Source organism: Melozone crissalis, unplaced genomic scaffold (genome assembly GCF_028551555.1).
Source record: "Melozone crissalis strain CALT ecotype California unplaced genomic scaffold, PUWL_Pcris_2 ptg000020l_1, whole genome shotgun sequence".
In the NCBI taxonomy this organism is placed as follows: Eukaryota; Metazoa; Chordata; class Aves; order Passeriformes; family Passerellidae; genus Melozone; species Melozone crissalis.
The window spans coordinates 1,229,629-1,257,388 of NW_026535798.1; the positions used below are offsets into that span (position 1 = coordinate 1,229,629).

Below are 27,760 nucleotides of genomic sequence, written 5' to 3' on the forward strand. Positions count from 1 at the left end.
CCAGAATGGTTTGGGTTGGACAATCCTGCTCCTTCCACTGTCCCTCCATGCTGGCCTTGGACATTCCCAGGAATTTAGAGGGAATCTGAGGGGCTCAGTTTGGCTGGATATGGGGATTTTTGGGAATTCCCAGCTCCTTCCTGTCCATTTCTCACCCATCCTGCCCTCAGGTCATTCCTTGGCCAGGTCAGAGTCCCAGAGGGGTTTGGGTTGGGAGGAACCTTAAGGAAAATGTTGTTCCATGGGTAGGGAGACCTTCCCCATCCCAGGCTGGCCTTGGACACTTCCAAGGATGGGGCATCCAAATTTCTCTGGGAAATCTTCCTTAGGGCCTTCTCACCCTCACTTTAAAGGTTTTTTCAGCCCCTGTTTCTGCACCTCCTTTTCCCCTCACAGACTCCTCCATGAATATCCCTAAATCCCTTCCTTTCTCTCTCTCCAGAACATTCTTTTAATTCAGGAATGTCAAACCTGAGCAGGATCACCCCTCTCCTCATCCCAGGTGTTTTCTCCCCTCTCCTCCTTCTCCTGTAAGAGGAAAGACAGGAATAAAACCTGGAAAAGCAGAGCTGGAGGGAGATTTTTAACTGGAAATGTGGAATTTTGGGGCTGTGCTTCCCCGGGAGCCTCATCCTGTGCCATGAGCCATCAGGGAATGGAATTTTTTTCTCATTTTTCCCATTTTGCCCTTGGCCATTTTGTTTTCATTCCCTCTCCGAAATGTCACATTGTGATATTTGTAATGCTAATAAAGAACAACTTGTAATATTTTTAATTGAATCCCTTTAAAGCTCTTAAAATCATAAATAGGGTTTTTTTTCCCCCGGTTCTTTTTTTCTTTAATTTCATCTGCAGATTTTTTCAAGGCTTTGGAATCCCATGTAATTCTTGAAACAAGCCTGGAATAAATTGAATCAGTGTAAGAGGATATTTGGCATAAATATGTGACACTGTAAAGGAAATTTATGGTGTCCTCCCACAAGAGATAAGAAAGGATTTGCCAGCATTATTCTGTTTCTGTGAATCAACTTAATTTTTTTAGCTGCTGACTTTCATATTTTGGGGGTTTTTTTTCTATTTAAAAAGTTTCAATTTTATTTCAGCTTTCTGCCAATTTTTCTCCCAGTTTGTGCCATTTTTTAAAATTGTGTTTCTCTCAAATTCTCCAGTCAGTCACAGATTTTAACCCCTTGGGCTTCAATAATTTTTTAATCTCCAGTGAGAAAACTTTGGGGGAAAGTTCTCTTCCCACAGCTTGGCCAGGAGATGATTTTCTGTATTTTACAAAGAAAAAAAACCTTTGCAGACTCCAAAAATGCAAATACATCTCCAAAATTAAATAATACATTTAAATAAATAAATAAACTTCAACAATAAATTAATTTTGAGGCTCTATCACAGCAGAGGCTATTTCCAGAACCAGGATGTTTTTCCCCACCTTTTTTTTGTGGAATATTTCAGCTAAATATTACATCAAAGGCATTCCACAGGCAAAATTTTCCCTGCTTAAGCACTTTTTCCAGTTTTTCCTTTACCTGAGGTGTTTTGAAGATGCAGAGCTGAGTTGCCACCTTAGTTCTGAGCCCACAGAAGGAAACCAGCTGATAAATACTTAATAATGACCTAATAAATCCTGGCTGTGCAGTGTTTTGGGGGTTTGATGTGCAGGAAGAAAGGGAATGGGGTTTTTTGGGAACATCAGGAAGGAGTTGTGTCATTCCTGGCCTGGATGGGGAAGGGTTTTTGTGAGGGGAAAAAAGGAAATAAATCAATGTGAGCATAGAGAGTTGGGTGTTGGTCTGAGGGGAAGTGGGAACAAGGATTGATGGAATTGGGGTTTGGTGGGATCAGGGTTTGTTGGGATCATGGGTTGATGGGATTGGGGTTTATTGGGATCATATTTGGGTATGATCAGGAGTTGTTGGGATCAGGTTTGGGTGAGATCAGGGTTTGCTGGGATCAGGGGTTTTTGGGATCAGGGTTTGTTCAGATCAGGAATTATTTGGATCAGGTTTGGGTTGGTTCAGGAGTTGCTGGCATCAGGGTTTTATGGGTTTGGGGTTGTTGGGATCATGGATTGTTGGGGAATTAGGTTTGATGGGATCGGAGGTTGATGGGATCGGAGGTTGTTGGGATTAGATTTGGGTGAGACAGGGTTGTTGGGATCTGGGTTTGATGGGATCAGGGTTTGATGGCATCAGGCATTGATGGGATCAGGTTTGGGTGAGATCAGGGATTGATGGGATCAGGATTTTATGGGATCAGAGGTTGTTGGGATCACGGATTGTTGGGATCAGGTTTGGGTGAAATCAGGGTTTGTTGGGATCAGAGGTTGATGGGATTAGAGATTGTTGGCATCAGGCATTGATGGGATCAGAGGTTTTATAGGATCAGGGTTTGATGGGATCAGGGACTATTAGGATTGGGGCTTGGTGGGGTCAGTGATTGATGGGATCGGGGTTTGATGAGATCAGTGATTGATGGGGTCAAGGTTTGATGGGATCAGGGGTTTTTGGGATCAAGGGTTGATGGCCCCAGTCCTCACAGAGAAACCCCTCATTTTCACCACCCGGGTGTAAAAAAGGAGCAGTGTAGGCTGTGAAAACACCAACTTCTCCATTTTTTCCCCCCTCTTCCCTTTTCCACCTCCTCCCACCTCCATCCCAAGCTCATCCCTCCTCCTGCCCCCCCAGCAGCGCTGAGTGTCCCCGTTTGTGTCCCCAGCCAGGATGTGTGACACGTACCTGCGCGGGCCCAGCGGCGTCATCACGTCCCCCAACTACCCCGTGCAGTACGACAACAACGCCTACTGCGTGTGGGTCATCACCGCCCTCAACCCCGCCAAGGTGAGCTGGGGGGCTTGGCTGGACAGACGGACACTCAGGGGGCACCCCGTCACCCTGCACAACCCCTGAGTGAGGAAGCACTGAGGGAGCTGGGGGGCTTGGCCTGGACAGATGGACACTCGGGGGTCACCTCGTCACCCTGCACAACCCCTGAGTGAGGAAGCACTGAGGGTGCTGGGGGGCTTGGCCTGGACAGATGGACACTCGGCGGTCACCTCGTCACCCTGAACAACCCCTGAGTGAGGAACCACTGAGGGAGCTGGGGGGCTTGGCCTGGACAGATGGACACTTGGGGGTCACCTCATCACCCTCCACAACCCCTGAGTGAGGAGCCACTGAGGGAACTGGGGGGCTTGGCCTGGACAGATGGACACTCGAGGGTCACCTCGTCACCCTGAACAACCCCTGAGTGAGGAACCACTGAGGGAACTGGGGGGCTTGGCCTGGACAGATGGACACTCGGCGGTCACCTCGTCACCCTGAACAACCCCTGAGTGAGGAACCACTGAGGGAACTGGGGGGCTTGGCCTGGACAGATGGACACTTGGAGGTCACCTCATCACCCTCCACAACCCCTGAGTGAGGAGCCACTGAGGGAACTGGGGGGCTTGGCCTGGACAGATGGACACTCGGGGGTCACCTCATCACCCTCCACAACCCCTGAGTGAGGAGCCACTGAGGGAGCTGGCCTGGACAGAAGGAGACTCAGGGGTGACCTCATCACCCTCCAAAGCTCCTGAAAGGTGGCTGTGCTTCTGGGCCCTCAGTTTGGGAAGGATGTTGGGACTCTTGAGCTCATCCAGAGGGGTTCAGAAACCCTCAGAGGGGTCACCTCATCACCCTCCACAGCCCTGAAAGGTTCCCTTGCTTCTGGGCCCTCAGCTTGCAAAGGACATTGGGAGCTCATCCAGAGAGGCTGGGAACACAAACCCTGTGAGGAACCACTGAGGGACAAAAGGAGGCTCAGGGGTGCCCTCATCACTCTCTGCAGCTCCTGAAAGATGCCTGTGCTTCTGGACTCTCAGTTTGGGAGGATTTTGGGACTCTTGAGCTGATCAGAGGGGCTGGGAGCACAAACCCTGTGAGGAACCCCGGAGGGAGTTGGGGGTGTTTGTCCTGGACAAAAGGAGGCTTAGGGGTGCCCTCATCACCTTCCTGAGAGGTGCTTGTGCTTCTGGGCCCTCAGTTTGGGAGGGATGTTGGGATTCTTGAGCTGGGGAACACAAACCCTTTGAGGAACCACTGAGGGAGCTCAGCCTGGACAAAGGGACACTCAGGGGTCACCTCATCACCCTCCACAACCCCTGAAAGGTAGCTGTGCTTCCAGACAATTCCAGACACGTCCAAACAATTCCAGACACCTCCAGGCCCATCCAAACACTTCCAAAACATCCAGAGACATCCAGACACTTCCAAACAGATCCAGACACATCCAGATGCTTCCAAATACTTCCAGACACATCCAAGGACATCCAGGAACATCCAGACAAATCCAGACACCTCCAAACATACCCATGCACATCGAGATACATCCAAACAAATGCAGACAATTCCTGACACATCCAGACTCATCCAAACACATCCAGACACTTCCAAACTCATCCAGATACTTCCAGACATGTTCAGACTCACCCAGACATTTCCAAACTCATCCAGACGCTTCCAAACTCATGCAGATACTTCCAGACACATCCAAACTCATCCAGACACTTTCAAACACATCCAGACACTTTAAACACATCCAGACCCCTCCACTATCCCAGGTTGCTCCAAGCCCTTTCCACTTTGGGATCCAGAGGGAAACCTTTTCCAGCCCCTCCTCGCTCTCACATTCGGGGGTTTTCAGCCCCCCAGGCTCAGTTTCTGTCCCCACACACTCTTCCCTGTGTTTTCCCAGCTGTCCTGAAATCCCTGCCCTTCCCTCCCTGCTGAAGGCTCGTTTAGTTCAGGGTTGTAATTAAAAGTGAGTGTAATTATTTGCAATCGAAGCCCCTTTGATATCTGGTGTGGGGAGGTGCCCAGCTCATCGGGGCAGGGAGGCTGTGCCAGGAATGCTGATTTTTCCCAATTTTTTCCCCTTTATCCAGCAGGATTTCAGCCCCCAAGGGCAGAGGAGTGAGGTTTGGGTCTATCTCATGCTATTTATGCAGCATTGTGAATTTATTGACATTTTTGCACTGGTTTAAATTTAAATATGAGCCCTGGCTCTCCTTGTAATGGGGTGAGACTGGAAAAAGCTGTGAGGGCACCAAACAATTCCCATTGCCAGGGGAAAATGGACAGGGATTGATCATTCCCAGGCCAGGGCTGTCATACCTGTACATAAATGAGATTGGAATTGGTCAAATCCATCCATTTTCAGATTTCCCAACAAGGAACTGCAGGTTCTGCTCTGTCATCCACAGAAATATGGAAATTTGTCAGCTGTGAGAGGAGATCCCTTTGCCTTTGAAATGATAAATAGCTTTAATTAATTCAATTAATGTCAATTTTTGAAGGATTTTTTGAGGTGTTTGGGTGTTTCAGTGTCGTTTACAGGGAGGGAAAACCTAAAGCAAGGAAGAAAAGCACCAAATCCTTTGGGAAGTCCACAGCTCTCCCTGCTTTCCTAAATCTTAAAGGAGATTGGAATTGGTCAAATGCATTAATTTTAAGATTTCCCAGCTTGGATCAGAGATTCCACAGCACAAGGAACTGCAGGTTCTGCTCCATCCTGCACTGAAATTTGGAAATTTTTGAGCTGTGAGAGGAGATCCCATTGCCTTTGCCTTTGAAATGATAAACAGCTTTAATTAATTCAATTAATGTCAGGTTTTGAGGGATTTTTCTTGGGTTTAGGTGTTTCAGTGTCGTTTACAGGGAGGGAAAACCTCTCCTGAAGCAGGGAAGAAAAAATCAGCAACCCCTGTGGGAAGGCCACAGCTCTCCCTGCTTTCCTAAATCCTAAAGGAGATTGGAATTGGTCAAATCCATTAATTTTAGGATTTCCCACCAAGGAACCGCAGGTTCTGCTCCATCATCCCCAGAAATATGGAAATTTGTCAGCTGGAAGAGGAGATCCCATTGCCTTTGAAATGATAAATAGCTTTAATTAATTCAATTAATGTCACTTTTTGAAGGGATTCTTTTGGTTTTAGGTGTTTCATGGTAGAAACTTTAATTTCCAGGTTGGGAAAAGCTCTCCTGGAGCAGGGAGGGTTGGGAGGAAAGCACCAAATCCTTTGGGAAGGTCACAGCTCTCCCTGCTTGTCCCTCATGGATGATCCCAGCATTTCCTGGCTGAGGGAAGGATTTGGGATGAATTACTTCCAATAATTCCCATAAAATACTTGGAAAGAATATTTTGTAATTTTTTTTTTTGTAATCTTTTCATGGTCTCAGTGGTTTTTTGATCAGCTCCTGCTCCATGGAGCTTTGGAAGAAGCAGGGAGCTGAATTTAGGAATTATTTGCAAGTCTTCTGCTCTATATTTGTTAAAAAAAGAGCCTGAGACCCACTGAGCCCCAAAATCCCCTCCAAATTTACAATTTTCCCCTCAAAATTGGGAATTTTGCATCCACAGGGCTGAGGCCTCCTCACTGACAAATTGGGATTTTTTTCCACTGCAGATTGGGGACATCAAAACCTCTTTTGGGAATATTCTGGGGTTTTTTTAGCTGGGCCCTGGTGCTTTGGGAATTAATTCCAACCACAGTGGGGAAAAGAAATCTCTGGGGAGCTGAGAAATGCATATGATAATTGGGGAATTTGCATAAAAGCTATTTCTGGCCTTTTTTTTGACACAATGGATGTTGCTGGTTGAGGTTTCTCCTGGGGTTATTCCCAAAAAAAGCCACGTCCAAGCTGATGGAGGGAGAAGGGGATGATTTATCCCAAAAGGAGGGGGAAATTCTGGACCCTGAGGGCAGGGAAATGAGGAATGAGCTTGGAAAGCTTCAGGTTAGAGCCGCTGGAGTGAATTATTGTGGATTTTTCTCCTCAAAATGTGACTGAACTTCCAATCACTTCGGAATCAGGAGTTTCATCTCATTTTCCCATTTTCCTGGCTTTGCTGTCACTTTAGCGGTTCCAGGTTTGGGGGTTCTGTGGCTCTCTGGCTCTTTAACAAATCAGTAAATAATTTAATTAAATTATTGCATTTCCAACTTTCAGAGCAAAAAAACCCAGGAAAATAGGTAAATAAATACAATATTTAAAAAATAAAAAAAACAGGAAATGGGGAAATAAATACAATATTCAACACAAAAACAAACCAGGAAATGGGTAAATAAATACAATATTAAAAAAAACAAACCAGGAAAATGGATAAATAAATACAATATTAAAAAAAAACCCAGGAAAATGGGTAAATAAATAAAGTGGGTAAATAAACACAATATTTAAAAAAACAAACCAGGAAAATGGGTAAATAAATAAAATGGGTAAATAAACACAATATTAAAAAAAACCAAAAATACGCAAAAAAACACAATAACAAAAAAACCAGGAAAATGGATAAATAAATACAATGTTCAAAAAAAGAAAAAGGAAAATAGGTAAATAAATACAAGCTTGTAAAGCTTCAGGTTAGAACTGCATGAGCTGCTGTTCTGTTACTTCAGCAGATCCAGGTTTGGGGTGTTGGTGGCTCCCTGGCTCTTTAACAAAAATCATCAATAAATATAAATCATCAATAAATATAAATCATTAAATAATTAAATTAAATTAATTACATTTCCAGATTTCAGAGAAAAAAAAAACCAAAAAAACCCCAAAAAACCCAAAAAAACCTAACAAAAAACCAAGAAAAACCACCCAACTTTTTGGGAAGTTTTGGAGATTTCGATGCTCTTGGGAGCTGCTGCGGGATCCACGAGCAGGGCTTGGTGTTAATTGATGAATTAATTGTGTTAATTGTGTCTTTGGCAGGTGATCAAACTCACCTTCGAGGAGTTCGAGCTGGAGAGAGGCTACGACACCCTGACAGTGGGGGATGGAGGCCAGGTCGGAGACCAGAAATCCGTGCTCTATGTGTGAGTACCAATTCCTCAATTCCCTCTTGTGGGATTGCACCTGGCCAGGTGGGGCTGAGGGTTTAGGATGCAGGGATCCAGTGGGTTTTGGGGCTGGTTGTCACTTTGGGGACAGAAAATTGGATTTCCTTAAATTGTTCCCTCTGTGCTTTGTGTGTGAGTGGCAGAATGCACCTGCCCAGGTGAGGCTGGAGGGCTTGATATGCCAGGATCCAGTGGGTTTAGGGCTTTTTTTCAGTGGTTTTCTGTCACTTTGGGGACAGAGAATTGTCCCCTCTGTGCACTAGGTGTCAGTACCAATTCTCTCCTGCAGGAATGCACCTGGCCAGGTGGGGCTGAGGGTTTAGGATGCAGGGATCCAGTGGGTTTGGGGCTGGTTGTCACTTTTGGGACAGAAAATTGGATTTCCTTAAATTGTCCTATCTGTGCTTTATGTGTGAGTACCATCCTGCAGGATTGCACCTGGCCAGGTGGGGGCTGAGGGCTTGGGATGCCAGAATCCAGTGGGTCTAGGGATATTTTTTTTGGTGGTTTTCTGTCACTTTGGGGACAGAAAATTGTCCCCTCTGAGCTTTATGTGTGAATTCCAATTCCCCAGTTTTCTCCTGCAGGAATGCACCTGGCCAGGTGGGGCTGAGGGTTTAGGATGCAGGGATCCAGTGGGTTTGGGGCTGGTTGTCACTTTTGGGACAGAAAATTGGATTTCCTTAAATTGTCCCATCTGTGCTTTATGTGAGAGTACCAGAATGCACCTGGCCAGGTGGGGCTGAGGGTTTAGGATGCAGGGATCCAGTGGGTTTTGGGGCTGGTTGTCACTTTGGGGACAGAAATTTGGATTTCCTTAAATTGTCCCATCTGTGCTTTATGTGTGAGTCCCAAAATGCACCTGGCCTGGGGCTGCAGGGATCCAGTGGTTTTGGGGCTTTTTTTTTAGTGGTTTTCTGTCACTTTGGGGACAGAAAATTGTCCCCTCTGAGCTTTATGTGTGAGTTCCAATTCCCCCCTGCAGGAATGCACCTGTACCTGCATGGCTTGGCATGCAGGGATCTGGTGGGTTTGGGGCTGGTTGTCACTTTGGGGACAGAAAATTGGATTTCCTTAAATTGTTCCCTCTGTGCTGTATGCGTGAGTAGCAGAATGCACCTGCCCAGGTGAGGCTGGAGGGCTTGATATGCCAGGATCCAGTGGGTTTAGGGCTTTTTTTAAGTGTTTTTTTGTCACTTTGGGGGCAGAAAATTGTCCCATCTGTGCTAAATGTGTGAGTTCCAATACCCCAATTTTCTCCTGAGGGAATGTACCTGGCCAGGTGCAGCTGAGGGCTTGGCACACAGGGATCCAGTGGTTTTAGGGCTTTTTTAAGTGGTTTTTTGTCACTTTGGGGACAGAAAATTTTCTTTTCTGTGCTTCACGTGTGAATACCAATTCCCCAATTTTCTCCTGTGGGAATGCACCTGGCCAGGTGAGGTTGTGGGCTTGGGATGCAGGGATCCAGTTTTAGGGCTTTAAGGTTTACTTTTAGGGTTTTAGAGTTTTTTTAAGTGGTTTTCTGTTACTTTGGGGACAGAAAATTGTCCCCTCTGTGCTTTATATGTGACTACCAATTCCCCAATTCTGTCCTGCAGGAATGCACCTGGCCAGGTGGTGCTGATGCAAATTTGGAATATGTGAGACTGAGCAAAGTGCAGTGCCTGGAATCTTTTCCCAGGAAGTTTTCAGTAAATTCCTGCTGCTAATCCTTCCTGGGATATATTTTTATTTTTAATAATCTGGGAGGATGAATTGAAAAGTAATGAAATGGGAGAGCGTTGTGAGGACCACAGTGCTAATTAATGTGCTTGAAAATCCATGGATCACTTTTCCCAGAGTTTTCTGCCCACTCTTAGCTGGATTATTCAGGAATAATACCTGGATACAAAGTGAGGTTTCTTTGGAAGAATCAAAATGCAGCAACTCCTGTCAAAGGCAATAATTCCAATTTTTTTCCTTGGTTGTTGAGGAGCTCAGCCCTGCTGCCTTCCCAATCAAGGAATGCACTTGAGGGGAGATGCAGAGCAGCAAATTCCACCCCAAACTGAGCTGGGAAGGATTTTTTCCAGGCTCATTCCCAAATGAAAATGGGAGCAGAACAGATTTTTAGGCTGTAGGAATTTAATTTTCTGAATTAACAAGGACTCAAATCAATCCCCCACCCCAGCTTGTTCAAAGTGGGGTGGCAAAAGATGCAGAAAGCTTTGAAGCTCCTTTTCCTGGTGTTTTTTTTCCTCTTGGAGTGTTCCTCATTCCTGCCTGGCTGCTGCTTCAATAAATAAACTGAGAATCAACAATAACACTCCTGAACATCTCTGGGATGCAAAACAGGCACTAAAACAAGATCACTTCTTCATTTAACAGCACCCTGAGATCAATAAAATCCTGCTGCAGGTCAGGGAAATCAGAGCAGAGGGGGGGGCAGAGCTTGGCTGGGATTGTGATTGCAGGAAAAACAAAACAAAAACCACTCTAGGTTCAGAGCCTGGGCATGGTGTCCCTGTCCCTGGGGCCTGTGAGGGACAGGGACAGGGCCTGGATGGGCAGGACAGGTCTGTGATGCCCAGGGAGGCCCCATTTCCCTGAGATCCCTGTCCTGGAGAGGAGCTGGAACCTGGCAGGGAGCGGAGTTGATGTCACCTGCACTGAGGGGTGACACAGAATCCTGGGATGGTTTGGGGTAGAAGGACCTTAAAGCTCATCCAGCCATGACAGGGACACCTTCCACTGTCCCAGGCTGCTCCAAGCCTGTCCAGCCTGGCCTTGGGCCCTGCCAGGGATCCAGGGGCAGCCACAGCTTCTCTGGGCACCCTATGCCAGGGCCTGCCCACCCTCACAGCCAGGAATTCCTCCCCAAAATCCCACCCAATTCTCCAATTTTCCACTTTGAATCCATTCCCCCTTGTCCTGGCACTGCAGTTCTGGTACTGAGTCCCTCTCCAGCTCTCCTGGCAGGAGCTGTGAGGGCTCCACTCAACATTCCCTAATCCAGGCTAAACATTCCCAATTCTCCCAGCTTGGATCGCATCCCTCCTCTGGCAGGAGCAATTTCTTCCCCAAATCCTACCCAATTCTCCCCTTTTCCAGTTTGAATTTGTCCTGGCCCTGCAGTTCCTGGTGCTGAGTCCCTCTCCAGTTCTCCTGCAGCTCCCAGGATGCTGAGGAGGCTCCACTCAACTTTCCCTTCTCCAGGCTGAACATTCCCAGCCTGGATCCTGTCCCTTTGTGAGCCTCACATCCCTCCTCTGGCAGGAGCAATTTCTCCCCCAAATCCCACCCAATTCTCCCCTTTTCCACTTTGAATCCCTTCCCCCTTGTCCTGGCACTGCAGTTCCTGAAGCTGCTGTGAGGGCTCCACTGATCTTTCCTTCTCCAGGCTGAGCATTCCCAACTCTCCCAACCTGGATCACATCCCTCCTCTGGCAGGAGCAATTTCTCCCCCAAATCTCACCCAATTCTCCCCTTTTCCCAGTTTGAGTTCATTCCCCCTTGTCCTGCACTGCAGTTCCTGAAGCTGCTGTGAGGGCTCCACTCAACCTTTCCTTCTCCAGGCTGAACATTCCCAACTCCCCCAGCCTGGCTTCTGTCCCTTTATCAGCTTCACATCCCTCCTCTGTCAGGAGCAATTTTTTCCCAAAATCCCACCCAATTCTCCCCTTTTCCCAGTTTGAGTTCATTCCCCCTTGTCCTGCACTGCAGTTCCTGGTGCTGACAGGAGCTGTGAGGGCTCCGCTCAACCTTTCCTTCTCCAGGCTGAACATTCCCAGCCTGGCTCCTGTCCCTTTATCAGCCTCACATCCCTCTGCTCCAGCAATTCCCTGTCCCCTTCTGCTGAGTTTACTTTTATCCAGGAGCCTTTCAAGTGCTGCTATTGTAGCTGGGGCCAGACCCAACCCAGAGCTGAACACATCGATTGGGATTTATTTAAACCCTGCAGAAAAGATAAAAAAAAAAAAAAAAACCTCTCACCCCTCTCCACTTGCTGTTAATTTCTGAATTTCTCGCAGATAATACCTGAGCAGAAACAGGATAATCACAACATTAAACACAGGCAACACAAGAGCCCTGCTCCTGGAATAATCATCCCACCCACGCAAACGCTGCTCCTGGGAAGGGAGGCAGGAGCTGAGCTCCATCTGCCTGTGCCAAAGATGCTCCTGTGGGTGTGGGGGATAAAGCTCTGTAGCTGTGCTGAGGTGATTAATCCCAGAGGCTGAATGAGCCTCGTTAATAGGGGGAGATACCAATGATATTTCCCTCAATCTCAGCCCTCCTGGGAGGATGCTGAGGGGAAGGCAGAGCCCTGATCCTGCTGGGATTAGTGGCACTTCTCAGGGGCCATGGGGTGTTCAGCACGTTTGGATTCTCAGGGGTGTTCAGCACGTTTGGATTCTCAAAGGCTCACAGGGTTTTCAGCCCATTTGGGGCTCCTGCTGGTGATGAGGTCTCTGCTGTTGAGATGACCCCAAGGTGTTGGAAAGTCTCTTTTTCCCCACCCTGAGACCCAAGAAGAAGTCAGGATTCCTTGGTTCTCCTTCTCAAGGCTGTTTATTTTTCCTTATCTGTCTGGCAGGTCAGGTTGTGGCGCAGTCCCTGCCCTTGGATTGGTGTTAGCTTTTTATACTAAGAACTATGTGTACTTTATTTACAATTACTTTCCAATACCTATCACCTATGTTAGACAGTGAGCTTCTACCTTAAACCAATCTAAAAGTGCCGATATCACAGTAGAAGATTGAGGCCAAGAAGAAGAAGGAGAAGGACAGATCACACCCAGATTCCTCCATCTTGCCTCTTGAACCCCCATTCTAAAAACTTTAAAATTCTACATATTCACCCTGTGATAAATTCACTATCATTCTACTCAAACTCTTGTGGCTTTTAAATCTTCACAAAGTTGGTAATTGTTTCCATGGGCTAAAATCAAAGGCTCAGGTGTTTGTGACTCCGTGCCAAGGTCTCTGTGCCCCCTGCCAGTGTCTGGAACGACCCAGGGCAGCCAGAGGAGTGTTCTGGATTCCGACACTCTGGGTGCTTTTTTTCCTTTCCTAGAAACTTCTCTCAGTGCAGCAATGGAGCAGGGAACGGATGGAAAGTCATTTTCTGTGCCCCTGCAAACTGCTGCGAGGGCAGTTCAGGGGATTCAGTCACTCAGGGCTCACTTTGGCTCCTGGGAATTTGATTTGTTTGCTGATGTTTGCCTCAGCGAGCAGGGAAACGATTCCTTTGGCTGCTGGGTGATCTGATCCAACAACAGCAGGGAATTGTAATTATTGCACTGAGGGTGGTGGGGCAAGACTGAACATGGAAGGATTTTCACCAGGCTCCAAAATCTCCCAGGTTTTTGGGGTGATTCTTAATTAGTTTGGCATTTCCTTCTCCTGCAGAGTCCTTTATTTGAGGGTGGTGAATCTGAGGCCACTTTGAGGCTGTTTTTATTCTATTATTATGTATTCTATTATATTTTTATAATCATACAATATTTATATATTATTTATAATTATATAATATTTTACATTATATTATGTATTTTTATTATATCTTTATTATATTATCATATTATCAATTATGTAATATGTTGTTATTTATATTAATTATTAATTAATTAATCATTATAATTATATTTTATATTATGTTATATTATGTTGTATTATGTAATATTATGTTATGCTATACTTTATTTCAATTAATATATAATTTAATAATATTATAGTTTAATATATTATATTATTATGTCTTTATATTATCATATTGTTACTATTAATTTTATAATGCTAACAATATTTTATTACTATAATATATAATTTAATAACAGTATAATTTACCAATATATAATTAATATAAACATATAATATTTTAAATAATTATTATTTTAACTAATTTTTGTATATGATATAATTTTAATTTATTTTTCTTACTTATTTTTGCAGCCTGACAGGCACCACAGTCCCTGACCTCATTGTCAGCACCCAGCACCAGATGTGGCTCCTGTTCCAGACCGACAGTGTCAGCAACCTGCTGGGCTTCAAAGCCACCTACGAAGGTAACCCAGGCTCCTCCCTCCCAATTCCCCTTTTCCCAAAATATCAGGGACCAGCTGAGTGCAGGGACTGGGGAGAAAAGGGAGCTCCTCTAAATAAATCAAAAATCAGTGCAGGGACTGGGGAGAAAAGGGAGCTCCTCTAAATAAATCAAAAATCAGTGCAGGGACTGGGGAGAAAAGGGAGCTCCTCTAAATAAATCAAAAATCAGTGCAGGGACTGGGGAGAAAAGGGAGCTCCTCTAAATAAATCAAAAATCAGTGCAGATATTGGGGAGAAAAGGGAGCTCCTCTAAATAAATCAAAAATCAGTGCAGATATTGGGGAGAAAAGGGAGCTCCTCTAAATAAATCAAAAATCAGTGCAGGGACTGGGGAGAAAAGGGAGCTCCTCTAAATAAATCAAAAATCAGTGCAGGGACTGGGGAGAAAAGGGAGCTCCTCTAAATAAATCAAAAATCAGTGCAGATATTGGGGAGAAAAGGGAGCTCCTCTAAATAAATCAAAATGGGTGCAGGGACTGGGGAGAAAAGGGAGCTCCTCTAAATAAATCAAAAATCAGTGCAGGGACTGGGGAGAAAAGGGAGCTCCTCTAAATAAATCAAAAATCAGTGCAGGGACTGGGGAGAAAAGGGAGCTCCTCTAAATAAATCAAAAATCAGTGCAGGTATTGGGGAGAAAAGGGAGCTCCTCTAAATAAATCAAAATGGGTGCAGGGACTGGGGAGAAAAGGGAGCTCCTCTAAATAAATCAAAAATCAGTGCAGGTATTGGGGAGAAAAGGGAGCTCCTCTAAATAAATCAAAAATCAGTGCAGGGACTGGGGAGAAAAGGGAGCTCCTCTAAATAAATCAAAAATCAGTGCAGGGACTGGGGAGAAAAGGGAGCTTCTCTAAATAAATCAAAAATCAGTGCAGGGACTGGGGAGAAAAGGGAGCTCCTCTAAATAAATCAAAAATCAGTGCAGGGACTGGGGAGAAAAGGGAGCTCCTCTAAATAAATCAAAAATCAGTGCAGATATTGGGGAGAAAAGGGAGCTCCTCTAAATAAATCAAAAATCAGTGCAGATATTGGGGAGAAAAGGGAGCTCCTCTAAATAAATCAAAATGGGTGCAGGGACTGGGGAGAAAAGGGAGCTCCTCTAAATAAATCAAAGCTCTGCAGATTTGTTTCTTTTTATTTTTTTCCTTAAGAGTTTCCTTTCCCATCCAACCTGAGTGAGGGCTGTCCCATTGCCATTTCAGGTGTTTTATTGGGAAAAAAGATGGGAATTTCAGCAACAGGTTGTGCCTGTGGGAAGGGATGGAATGGGGAATCTCTGGTTCCAGCAGGTCTCTGGTATCAGCTGCTTTAAACTGGGCTGTTTCAGGTGAAATCAAGGTTAATAAAAGTTAATATTGGGATTTTTTAAAAAAATCTTCCCAGAATGCAGCAAAATGTGAGTGCTCAAGTCTGGCCTAAGCTTGTGTTTGCTGTTGTCATGGGTGTTGGCGTGTTCTGACCCCATGTTGGGGTGGAACAGGATGGGCTTTAAGGCCTCTTCCAACCCAAACCAGTCTGGGATTCCCTGAAGGAGATAAAAAAGGATCTAAAGAGGAAACTCAGCAAGGAGGGGGTGAATTAAAAGGAAAAATCCCTTCCTGCCCCTCCCTGCCACCCAAAAACAGCAGAGCAGGTGCAGCACTGGGCCTGGCTTTGCTAGGACCAGCATCGCATTAAACCCTGTCCTGAGCTTTAGGCCAGGCTTAAACACCAGGAACCTTGGCAAAAAGAGCTCAAAGCCCTTCTGTGGCTCCTGCTTTGTGACAAACTCAAGCCATTAAATTTCATTTAATTTAAATTAAATTTAATTTAATGGGAGAGCAGAGCAACAGGGATGGAAACCCCTTGGCCTCCTCAGAGACCCCAACACCAACAAAACAGTGAGGCAGGAGATGCAGAACCTAAAATAAGATAAATCCAGGGCTGGATTCCCACCTGGATAATTGGCAAAAGAGCTGCAGGAAGCAGCAGCTCATCCCAGCAAAGTTTGAAAAAAAGAAAAATAAAATCCTTATTCCTTCTGCTGAAGAACTGGAGTTTATTCCAAGCAAGAGCATAAAGGTAAATCAATTGTATCAATTCCTGTGGTAAGATGAAAAAGTTTGATGAAAAGCACAAAGGGCAGGGGAGGAAATCTCCACCTCCAGCCCTGCAGAGCTCCTAAGCCTCTTTAGCACCGTGGGGCTGAATTCCAGCTCTCCACAGCCAAAGCCTTGCTCAGCACTCCCCTGACAATAAACAGCTTTTAATCATCCCCTGCCTGCAGCAGGGGGCTCAGACCTGACTCAGCTCCTTCCCAATTCCAGCAGAAATCCAAATTAAATTAGTGTGGGAGCGCCCATAAATCTGGTTTTAATTTGAAATTCTGGCTTTCTATTAAAACAATGAGACAGTGAATTACAATTTGGCTTTGTTCTGGTTTTTGGTGGAGTTTTTTGTGATGTTTCTGTTCTTACCACAGCAATTTATAAAATTCATTTACATTTATGCTGTTGCTTGGCATAAACTCAGGTTCATCAGTAGAAGAAATAAAGGTTGAATGGGCTGGGAATTCTGCAGGAATATCCTGATGGATGTTGAAGGCACCAGCTCCAGGGCAAGGAGTTTTCCCAACAAATCACCCAATTTCATTCATTCTTGGAGGCAAAAACTAAAAGGCAACAGAAACACCCTCCTCTAAATTCCTACCTGACAGCATAAGCTTTAATTAATTAAACCAAGGTCATTTAAGTACAAAATCCTGTGTGTAAGGTAAAATCCTTTAGGCTGGAATGAGATAAAAATGGGATCATTTTCATTCATTCTTGGAGGCAGAAACTAAAATGCAACAAAAACACCCTGGTCTTGATTCCTCCATTTTCTTACCTGACACCATTAGCTTTAATTAATTAATTAATTAAGCCAAGGTCACTTAAGTACAAAATCCTGAGTGTGAGGTAAAATCCTTTGGGCTGGAATGAGATAAAAATGGGATCATTTTCATTCATTCTTGGAGGCAGAAACTAAAAGGCAACAGAAACACCCTCCTCCCTAAATTCCTACCTGACACCATAAGCATTAATTAATTAAGCAAGTTCATTTAAGTACAAAACCTGTGTGTGAGGTAAAATATTTTCCTGGGTGTTTCCTGGCTGGGGATGAGATTTGTGGGGTTTCCACAGTCTCAAAAATCCTTCACCCTGTGGCTACCCCTTCCAGAAAACTGAGTTTGACTTGCTGGCAGCTCCAAAAATCCTCATTTTCCCTCAGAAAACCCCTCATTTTCCCTCAGAAAAAAAATCTTCATTTTCCCTCAGAACAATCTTCATTTTCCCTCAGAAAAAAATCCTCATTTCCCCTCAGAAAAATCCTCATTTTCCTTCAGAAAAAAAATCCTCATTTTCCCCTCAGAAAAATCCTTATTTTCCCCTCAGAAAAATCCTCATTTTCCCCAGAAAAATCCTCATTTTCCTTCAGAAATGATGCAGGCAAGAACAGGAATTCCCAGGGAGGAGCATCCTGGATTTGGGGAGGTGTGAGGGAGTTTTTTTTTCTCATTCCTCACCCAATTTCCCACCCACCACCCTCAGCCAAACATCACAAAGAGCTCTGCAAAATTCCTGCTGCTACATTTTTCCCTCAGAAAATGCAGTTTTGACAAAAAATTTCCCCTTGTATGAATAATATTTGATGGAGAAAGCTGTGAAAGATTCATGTCAACTTGTTTCCTTTCAATAATGTCAAAACACTTGGTTTGGATGTTCTTGTTTAGTTTTGACTTTTATTATTCTAATGTGGAAGTGATTTTACTTTAAACATTCATCAGGAGGAATGTTTCAATCTTATTGAAGTAACATGTTTTGATATTTTTGAATCACTCCTTTTTTTTTTTAAATGGAACTTCTGCCCTGCTCAATATTTTATGGATTTTACTCCCTCACACAAAGAAATGCAGGAACCAGGGGATTTTTCTCAGGTCAAAAAATGGAATTGCCGAATAAATTCAATTTCCTGACCTCTGTGAGGTGATGAAACCTTCGAGCTGTGTTTGCCTGCTGCTGACAAGGAGAGGGTGGGAATTGGGAGCTCTAATTCCTCATTTTCCTCCCATTTTTAACCCACTTATTTGAGTTGGGGTCGTGCAGAGTGACAGGAAAGGGTGAGGAGGGAGGAGACCCTGCAGTGATGTCTTGATTCTCTCTCATCCAAGGGTCAAAATGCTGATTTTACCTCACTTGGCTGCATTTTTTCTGAGCTCCTGATGCCCTCAACACATCCTGATTTTACTGATGCTGCACATTCCCAGTTCCCTTTGGAATTCCAGCTCTGGAAATTCTGCTTTTCCCCAAGCTGGAGCTGCTTGGTGCAGAATTCCTGTGATTCCCATCCCTGCAGGGCCACCAGCCCAAGCTGAGGGAAACATTTGGGGTTGGCTCTGGGGTTTTGGCATCTCTGACCCTTCTGGGAAGCTTCCGTGGCCTTCAGGAGGATGGGGCTGCCATGGCTCAGGCAGGAATTTTTTGTGTCCATTTGTGGAGTTTTGAGGCTGCCACGATGGGAATTTTTTGTGTCCATGTGTGGAATTTTGGGGCTGCCAGGATGGGGTCAGGCATAAATTTTTTGTGTTGGTGTGTGGAGTTTTGGGACTGCCAAAATTAGGAATTTTTTGTGTCCATGTATAGAAGTTTTGGGGCTGCCAGGATGGGAAGTTTTACGTCCATTCGGGGCTGCCATCATGGGAACTTTTTATGTCCATTTTTGGAGCTTTGGTGCTGCCATAATGGGAATTTTTTGTGTCCGTGTGTAGAAGTTTTGGGGCTGCCAAGATGGGAATTTTTAATATCCATTTGTGCGGGCATTTCAGGGCTGCCACAATGGGAATTTTTTATGTCGATGTGTAGAAGTTTTGGGGCTGCCAAGATGGCAATTTTTAATATCCATTTGTGCAGGCATTTCGGGGCTGCCAGGATGGGAATTTTTTGTGTTCATGTGTGGAATTTTGGGACTGCCAGGATGGGGTCAGGCAGGAACTTTTTGTGTCCGTTTGTGGAGGAGTTTCAGGGCTGCCAGGATGGGAATTTTTTGTGTCCATGTGTGGAATTTTGGGGCTGCCAAAATGGGAATTTTTATTTCCACTTGTGGAGTTTTAGGGCTGCCATCCCTGGCACTTGCTCACTGCATTTCCAGGTTCCAGGGTGTGGAAGGGAAGGGATGACAGCCAAGGGTGTTCTGAGTGGCAGCAGGGAGCATCCCCAGCCCCCAGGTCCCCATCAGACACGCTGATAAATGTTCCACATCCACTCCCTCCCATCCCAGCTCGTTGCTATTCCTTGAGTTTTCCAGCTGAATTTTCATTTCATGCTAAGCACTGTTGGCCTTGTGCGTTTTTTGAGGGGAGGAATGAACAGTTCAGTGCAGCTTTAACACCCAAAATTTTCATTTTCCATCCCTAATGTGCAAGTGCAGCTCCTAAACAGTCGGATTTGGAAAGTGTGCAGGAAGATCTGTAAATCCTGGCAATGTGCTTTCACTGAGAGGCAAAAAAACCTCAGCCTGTTTCATGAAAACTTTTAATATTAATTTATGTTAAATTATTTTGGGGATGCTTCATTAGCTAGCAGTGAGTTTTCAGCTCGAGATGCAGCAGAAGCTCCGTGACTTCTGCTCAAAATACACCTGGATGTGGAGTTGCCTGGAGCCAGAATAATAATGAGGGTGCTTGTTGTTATTCCAGCCAAATTGGGATATTAGAGGGAGTCATGCAAATCTCAGCTCCCGTGGTTTGCCTCTGTAAAGGAAGTGTCAGAAAAGAAATTTCCAATTTGGTGCAAGAAATTGGAAACGGGGAGGAAAAAGACAGCGAGACTGATCAGAGATGATGGGGATAAAAACCAGAGGAGTGTGGAGCAGATAAATAATGTGGGAACACTAAGGAAGAATGAAAGAATGAAGTTTTTGGGGCTAAAAACCAGAGGATTGGCAAAGGAGTGTGGGGCAGATAAACAATGTGGGAACACTCAGGAGGAATGAAATTTTTGGGGATATATCCAAAGGATTGGGAGTGGAAAGGAGAGTGGAGCAGGTAAATAATGTGGGGACACTAAAGAGGAATGAAGGAATGAAGTTTTTGGAGCTAAAAACCAAGAGGACTGGGAGAGGATTGAGCAGCAGATAAATAATGTGGAAATACTCAGAAAGAATGAAGTTTTTGGGGATAAATACAAAGGATTGGGAGTGGAAAGGAGAGTGGAGCAGATAAATAATGTGGGAACACTAAGGAGGAATGAAGGAATGAAGTTTTTGGAGCTAATAATGATCCAGGGCAGGGAGCCTTTTGGAAATGGGATTGAGGGGAGCAGGAGGTAACAGGAAATTGTGCCTGGGGTTTATTTGGAGTCCAAATCAGAGAGGGATTAACTCTGTGTGAATGGGAATGGGGTTTAGGAGAGAATCGGGGTTGGGATGCCACAACCTGTGGGGGCTTCACCAGCTGGGCCTCAGCCCCTTCCCCACACCCAAATTCTCTCTTCCAGCCCCTTCCCACACCCAGATTCTGTTTTCTCTCTTCCAACTCCTTCCCCACACCCAAACCCTGTGTTTTCTCTCTTCCAGCCCCTTCCCACACCCCAATCCTATGTTCTCTCTTCCAGCCTCTTCTCCACACCCAAATTTTGTGTTCTCTCTCTTCCAGCCCTTTCCTCACACCCAAATTCTTTCTTCCAACCCCTTCCCACACTCAAATCCTGTTTTCTCTCTTCCAGCCCCTTTCCCGCACCCAGATTCTCTGTTCCCTCTTCCAACACCCTGACCCTGTGTTCTTTCTCTTCCACCCTCTTCCCCACACCCAAATTCCTGTTTTCTGTCTTCCAACCCCTTCCCCACACCCAAATTCTCTGTTTTCTCTCTCCCAGCCCCTTCCCTCACCCAACCCCGTGTTGTTTTTCGTTGCAGAGATTGACCAGGGCAGCTGTGGGGACCCCGGCGTCCCCGCCTTCGGCCGCCGCGAGGGCTCCCGCTTCCGCCACGGCGACACCCTGCACTTCCAGTGCCAGCCCGCCTTCGAGCTCAAGGGCCACAAAAGCATCACCTGCCAAAAGAGCAGCCAGTGGTCTGCTCAGAAACCTGTGTGTGTTTGTAAGTGGGTCAGCAGTGCCCTGGGTGCCCTCTGAGGGGACACCGAGGTGGTGGCGCCTGCCCCGTGGCACCTTCAGCCAGCTTGGGGACAGGTTTGGGGTCTTCACTGGGCAGGGCAGGGGAGATTTGGGCTGTGCTGGGCTCCCCCTGCCTTGTCCTGAGGGAAAAAAATCAGCCCTTGGTGGTAGCACAGACAGGGCATGGCCAAGTTCCACATTTAAACGTGGAGTCTCTTTGTAGAGATGGATTTGGGCTGTGTTTGGTTCTCCCTGCCTTGTCCTGAGGGAAAAATCAGCCCCAGGTGGAGAGGACCCAGCAAATTCACAATTTAAACCTGGATTCTGTTTGTAGAGATTGATTTGGGCTGTGCTGGGTTCTCCCTGCCCTGAGAGAAAATGAAGTCCTTGGTGGCCAGCACAGACAGGACATGGCCAAATTCACAATTTAAACCTGGGGTCTCTTTGTAGAGATGGATTTGGGCTGTGGTGGGCTCTCTCTGCCTTGTCCTGAGGGAAAAATCAGCCCTTGGTGGACAGGACCCAGCAAATTCCAGATTTAAACCTGGATTCTCTTTGCAAAGAGAGATTTGGGCTGTGCTGGGCTCTCCCTTCCCTTCCCAGAGGGAAAATCAAATCCTTGGTGGCCAGCACAGACAAGACCCGGCCAAATTGACAATTTAAACATGGATTCTGTTTGCAAAGAGAGATTTGGGCTGTGCTGCCCTGCTCTGAGGGAAAATCAGTCCTTGGTGGCCTTGGCACAGAAAGGACCCAGCAAATTCCAGATTTAAACTTGAATTCTCTTTGTAGAGAGAGATTTGGGCTCTTCAGTGCTCTCTCTGCCCTGCCCTGAGGGAAAATCAAGTCCTTGGTGGCCAGCACAGACAGGACACGGCCAAATTCACAACTTAAACCTGAATTCTCTTTTTACCCCCTCATTTTTTCCCTCATGATCCGACCCTCTCCAGGCTCCCTCCTGCTGGGCCTCAGTTTTACATTTGTTGCCCCATTCTCAGCAGGTTTGGGATATTCTGCTCTCTGTGGTGACTCAGGATCACATTTTGGGGTGGAAATGGGAGTTCTGCCCAGTCCCTGTGGGGTTTCAATGCTCTCAGTGTCCTCTGTAGATATATTGAGCAATTTGCTTTATTGCCCTGACAGGACCTTCCTGCAGGAATTTTCCCCAGAGTTTTCCCTCTGTTTCCCCCAGCTGGTGATAACCTCACTCTTCTTTTTATCTCCTTTTCTGCTTTTTTTAAATCTCCTTTTCTACTTTTGTTGGCTCTGTTAAAATCTGGGCCTTGTTGGAGCAGGGGAGTGAGGCTGAACCTGAAAAAAACCAGGAAAATGCAGTTGAGGGAGGGGAGAATGCAGAGGGAGAAAGCAAAAATGTTCTTTTTAGAAGTTCAGGTGCCAAACTGGGTGGAATTCCAGTGAAAATGTGGTGTGACAGGAGCTAATCCATGAAAAAGATGGAGCTGGGGGGGAAAAAAACAGGTTTTGCAGAGGGTCTGGAGAGTTGGAGAAAATTGGGGGTCATGGAGAAGGGGGAGAACCAGTTTGGATTCAGTGCCTTTATTTTCAAATATTTATTTAAGCTCAGAGAAATACCTGGGGAAAGGAAGCAATTCCTCTGAGTCCTCCCTTTTCCAGCTGCCATCCCTCCCTTCCTGTTTGGTTTTTTTTATTTGTAAGCAAATCAGCTGGAGGTGCTGCTGAGGAAAAAAATATTGGAGTTTTTCCTGGGAGGTGGGAAGTGTTAGACTGGTCCTGTGCTGGTTTTTCCTTTTAATTTCTTGGAATTTCAGGTGAATTTGGACAAGTTGGTGTGGTTGAGGCTGGTGCTGAGAGTTTGAAATGAGGATAAACCTGTGGTTTGTGCTCAGGGCAGCAGGACTGGGTGGTAACAGAGTAAAAAGGAGATTTTTGGTTAAAAAGGATTATTGATGTTGATCAAATCAAGCCCCATCCATGCAAAGCATGGCAGGAATCTTTCAGTTCCAATAATTCCAGTGTGATCTGTTCTCTGTGGCTCTTGGGATATTAATGGATCAAAAAAACAATGTGCAGGCAATGGGAAAAATGTGAAAAATGTCTCACAGACCCCTCCTGACCTTCACTCCTGATTTATTGTGGAGCAGGAGGGGTCACAAAATGGACAAAATGTGTTTGAATTCCAGGTGGGAAATGTTGGGAGAACATCAGATGTGAGGGGGAGAAATGAGGGAACCCTTTTGCTTCTGTGAAATTTGGATTTGGGGGGTTTGTTTCTTTGAAATTTGGGGTTTGGGGGTAGTCTCTTTGTAATTTGGGTGTTGGGGGGTTGTTCCTGTGGAATTTGGGGAGTCTGGTTGGTTTTGGGGTATCTGTGGGTGTGTTCCTCTTAAGTATGGGTGTTTGACTCTAAAATATCAGTTTCTGGGTGTCCGTTTCTTTACAATTTAGGTGTCTGAATGTTTGTTTCTGTCCAATTTGAGTGTCAGGGTATCTGTTCCTGTACTTTGTGGGTGTCTGGGTGTTTATTTCTGTACAGTTTGAGTGCCTGGGTGTTTATTTTTGTACAATTTGAGTGCCTGGGTGTTTATTTCTATACAATTTGCAAGTCTAGGTGTTTATTTCTGTACAATTTGAGTGTCTGGGATCTGTTTCTGTACAATTTTAGTGTCTGCATGGCTGTTTCTGTGCAATTGTGTGTATCTGGCTGTTTGTTCCTGTTCCATCTGGGTGTCTGTTCCTGTTCAGTGTGGGTGGGTGTCTGAGTGTTTATTTTTGTACAATTTAGGTATTTGGGTGTCTGTTTCTGTGAGATTTGGATGGTTGGGTGTCTGTTCCTGTTCAATGTGAGTGTCTGGATGTTTTTTCCCCTGTTAAATTTGGGTGTTTGAGTGTCTGTTCCTGTTAAATTTGGGTGTCTGGGAGTTTATTTCTGTACAATTCAGATGTCTAGGTGTCTATTCCTGTTCAGTTTGAGCGTGTGAGTGTTTATTTCTGTACAATTTAGATGTCTGGATGTTTGTATCTGTAGTTTGGGTGTCTTTCTGTACAGTTTGAGTGTCTGGCTTTGGGTGATGGCTGAAATTCTTCTCTCTGTCTTGCACCATCCTGCACTGTTTGAACCAACTCCATAATTTGTTTTTGGCTTTAAAAATGGCATTTCCAGGGTTGGGGGATGTGGTGTCTGTCACAGGCCTGGGCAGTTCCACACCCAGAACTTGATTTTTGGACAGAATTTGTTCCTTTTTCTCAGCAAAACAGGCTTGGGGGGACATTGGATGAACATCCCTGAACGAAAACCCTTGTGCTCTGATTTGGGGATAGAATATCCTGTGGCTGGGGAGATTATTCAGTTTATAAACAGAGAATCAGCTCCATAATTCCAGCTCTGGAGCTGCTGACACTGAGGATGGAGATGTGGTGAGGGAGAGATCCAGGGTGGGAATTGCTGTTCAAACATCCTCGTGTGGAGTAGAGAATAAAACCCCTCATTTCCTGGTTTTATTTGTCCCCAAAATTCACTGAATCAGGTTTATTTGACAGAAAGAGCAGGGCCCTGGTGCTCCTGGGGGGGTTCTGCAGTGAGAGGATCTTTGAGGGATCTTTGTTCTTCCCTTCCCTTCTCCTCCTGCTTTTCCCAAATTTTCACCCTGCATTTCCCTCTGTGTGCTTGACCCGTGCCAGGCAGTGCTGTCATTTTCCACGAGGGATAATTGTGGCACTTGGAGTGACAATAAATGTCATTGTCACCTCCTTGGGCAGAGTTCCTGCCTTGGTTCAGGTGCCCTCTGCCAGTTCTGGGAGAGTCCTTCCAGAATTTCTGCTGCAGCTTCAGTTTGTTGGGATCACACTTGGAAAATTCAGGTTTTTCTGGACCCGCCTCGTGTTTGACAGGGAATTTAATGGTGGGGGAGTAAAAGGGAGGGGAGTAAAAGGAGTGGATTTGGGCCCCAAAATTCTTGGGAATGGGAAGGGTCTGCACTGACCCCAGCAGGGTTGGGTTGGTTGGCGTCGCTCAGCAGTTTTGGGATCGTTGTGGTCATTACTGGGAAGGTTTGGGGGTAAATCTAGGAAAGTTTGGATGGATTTGGAGCAAGCACATTCATTTCTGGAAATGTTTGGGTTTGGGATTCATGTGATCGTTCCTGGGAATGTTTGAATGAAACATGTTCATTTCTGGAAATATTTGAGTAGGTTTGGGATTCATGTGATCATTCCTAGGAATGTTTGGATTTGGGGATAAATCTGAGAAAGTTTGAATGGATTTGGAGCAAACACATTCATTTCTGGACATGTTTGGGTTTGGGATTCATGTGGTCATTCCTGGTAGTGTTTGAATGGATTTGGGATTAACGTGGTTGTTCCTGGGAATGTTGGATTTGGTTTGGGAATGTTGGATTTGGTTTGGGATTCATGTGGTCATTCCTGGGAATGTTTGATTGGGTTTGGGATAAATCTGTTCATTCCTGGGAATATTTGAATGGATTTGGGATTCATATGGTCATTCCTAGGAAAGTTTAGGGATAAATCTGGGAATGTTTGGATGGATTGGGAGCCAACACATTCATTTCTGGAAATGTTTGAGTTTGGGATTCATGTGGTCATTCCTGGGAGTGTTTGATTTAATTTGGATTAATGTGGTCGTTCCTGGGAATGTCTGAATGGATTTGGGATAAATCTGTTCATTCCTGGGAATGTTGGATTGGGTTTTGGATTCATGTGGTCATTCCTGGGAGTGTTTGAATGGATTGAGGATAAACATGTTCATTTCTGGGAGTGTTTGAATGGATTTGGAACAAATCTATTCATTCCTGGCAGTGTTTGATTCCATTTGGGGATAAATCTGTTCATTTCTGGGAGGGTTTGGGTTTGGGGAGAAACGTGTTCATTCCTGGTTGGTTTTGAATGGACTGGGGACAAATGTGTTAATTCCTGGGTATGTGTGAGTGGATTTGGGATAAATGAGTGTGTTCCTGGGTTTGTTTTTTAACACATCTTCATTCCTGGGAATGTTTGGATAGATTGGGAACAGATGTGGATAAATGTATTCATTGCTAGGTATATTTAATGGATTTGGGATAAATGTGTTCGTTAACATCCCAGTTATTCCTGCCAAAAAAATCTGCCACAGGAAAGTGGTGGCTGCCCAAAAGTGTCCCCCCAGCCCCTGAGGGACAGTCCCATGCAGCATTGGCAGGGAGAGGTGAACAGCAGCACCACGAGGCTTTTTTGGGCCAAAAAAATGCCCACAAACTTCCACTTTCTTGTGGCCACTGCCAAAATTCCCAAGGGAGCTGCTGGGAGAGGAAGAGCTCTGTTGGAAATGATGGGAATTCAGGAGAGGAAGGTGCAGAAGCTTTTCAGGAGCAGATGGCTGCAGGATCCAGCCCTGTCCCAGTGGGGATCAGCAGTTCCCAGTTAAGTTTTTTAAAACTTCAGCTCCTTCCCAAAGCCAGGCCCTGCTCCTGCTGGAGTGGGTGGCAGTGAAACCTGCTCTTCTCTGCACATCTATTTTAAATTCTGTGATATTTTCCTCAAGATTTGCTTCCCAAAACCTGCCTGGTTTTCATTCTTCTCCTCATACCTGCAGTCCCACCCCCAGACTGAGCTGAGTTTTGTTGCTCTGAAATGACAAAACCCTCCCGGTTAATTTTGCTCCAAACTCCTTCCCTCACCTCCCACCTGCCCTGAGGTGCCACAAGGTTTTTAGGAGGAAAAGGCACCATGAGATGCAGATTTTTATCTTTTTTTTGCCCTTGGAATAACAGATACAGAAAGAGGAAAATACAAAATGTGAAGAACTTCGCTGCCCAGCTGGAGCAGTGCCCTGAGCTTCCAGCACTGTCCTGCTTTCCCAGCCCATCACCAAGGAGGAATTTTTGGAAAAAAAATTGAAATGCAAAGCAGAAAATCCACTCCTGTCTCCCAGCTCTCTCCCAAGAGGTCTGTGGGAGCAGGATCTAAAAACTGAGAGGAAAGTCAAGAATTTTGGATTGTTTCCATGGAAACTGCAGTTGTTCCAAGGATTCCTTGCTTGGTTTTCAGCTCCTGACCCTGCTCCTGTGGTGTGACCTCACTTTGGGATCAGCCCTGGGTTCTCCTGAAGGATGAGCAGGGATGGAGGCAGGAACAGGAGGAGAGAGGTGGGATCTGGGAAGGGAGAGTAAAAGGGAAAAGAGAGGAAAGAGAAAGAGAGAAAAGAGAAAGAGAAGAGAGAAAAGAGAAAGGAAAGCAAAGGGAGAAAAGAGAAAGAGAGAAAAGAGAAGAGAGAGAAGAGAAAGAGAAGAGAGAAAAAGAGAAGCGAGAAGAGAGAAAAGAGAAAAGAAAACAGAAGAGAGAAAAGAGAAGAGAGAAGAGAAAAGAGAGAATTGCAGGAATTTCTCCTGCCTGCTCCATGTTCACATCCATATCTCTCTCCCAAAAAAAGAACCAAGGAGCTGCTCCTTCCTTGTTTCACTGCTCTAAACCAAGCAGAATCCTGGTGCTGCTTGTGATAACGTGAACAAATCCCTGTGCTGGTTCATTCATGCCGTGGTCTCGCTGCTCTGTGTCTGCTGTGATTTATTCTGTATTTAATAAAGGGATTTTTCTCATTGCCTTTGCAGTAATTGGTCAGCAATAAGGATTATTGGCAAATGTAGCAATTATCGACAAATAAAAAAAAAATTATTGACACAGGCAGCTTTGTA

General features: G+C 45.3%; 1 protein-coding gene across 1 annotated transcript in view; it reads left to right on the forward strand.

Annotated features, from left to right (window-relative positions):
• Positions 1–27,760, forward strand: part of LOC128937664 (CUB and sushi domain-containing protein 2-like) — a 139,811-nt gene that overhangs the window by 17,058 nt on the left and 94,993 nt on the right. Inside the window, exons 6-9 of the mRNA XM_054277459.1 lie at positions 2,725–2,846; positions 7,755–7,858; positions 13,816–13,928; positions 20,896–21,078. Of these exons, the coding sequence (XP_054133434.1) occupies positions 2,725–2,846; positions 7,755–7,858; positions 13,816–13,928; positions 20,896–21,078 (522 nt within the window). The remainder of the gene's footprint in view (positions 1–2,724; positions 2,847–7,754; positions 7,859–13,815; positions 13,929–20,895; positions 21,079–27,760) is intronic.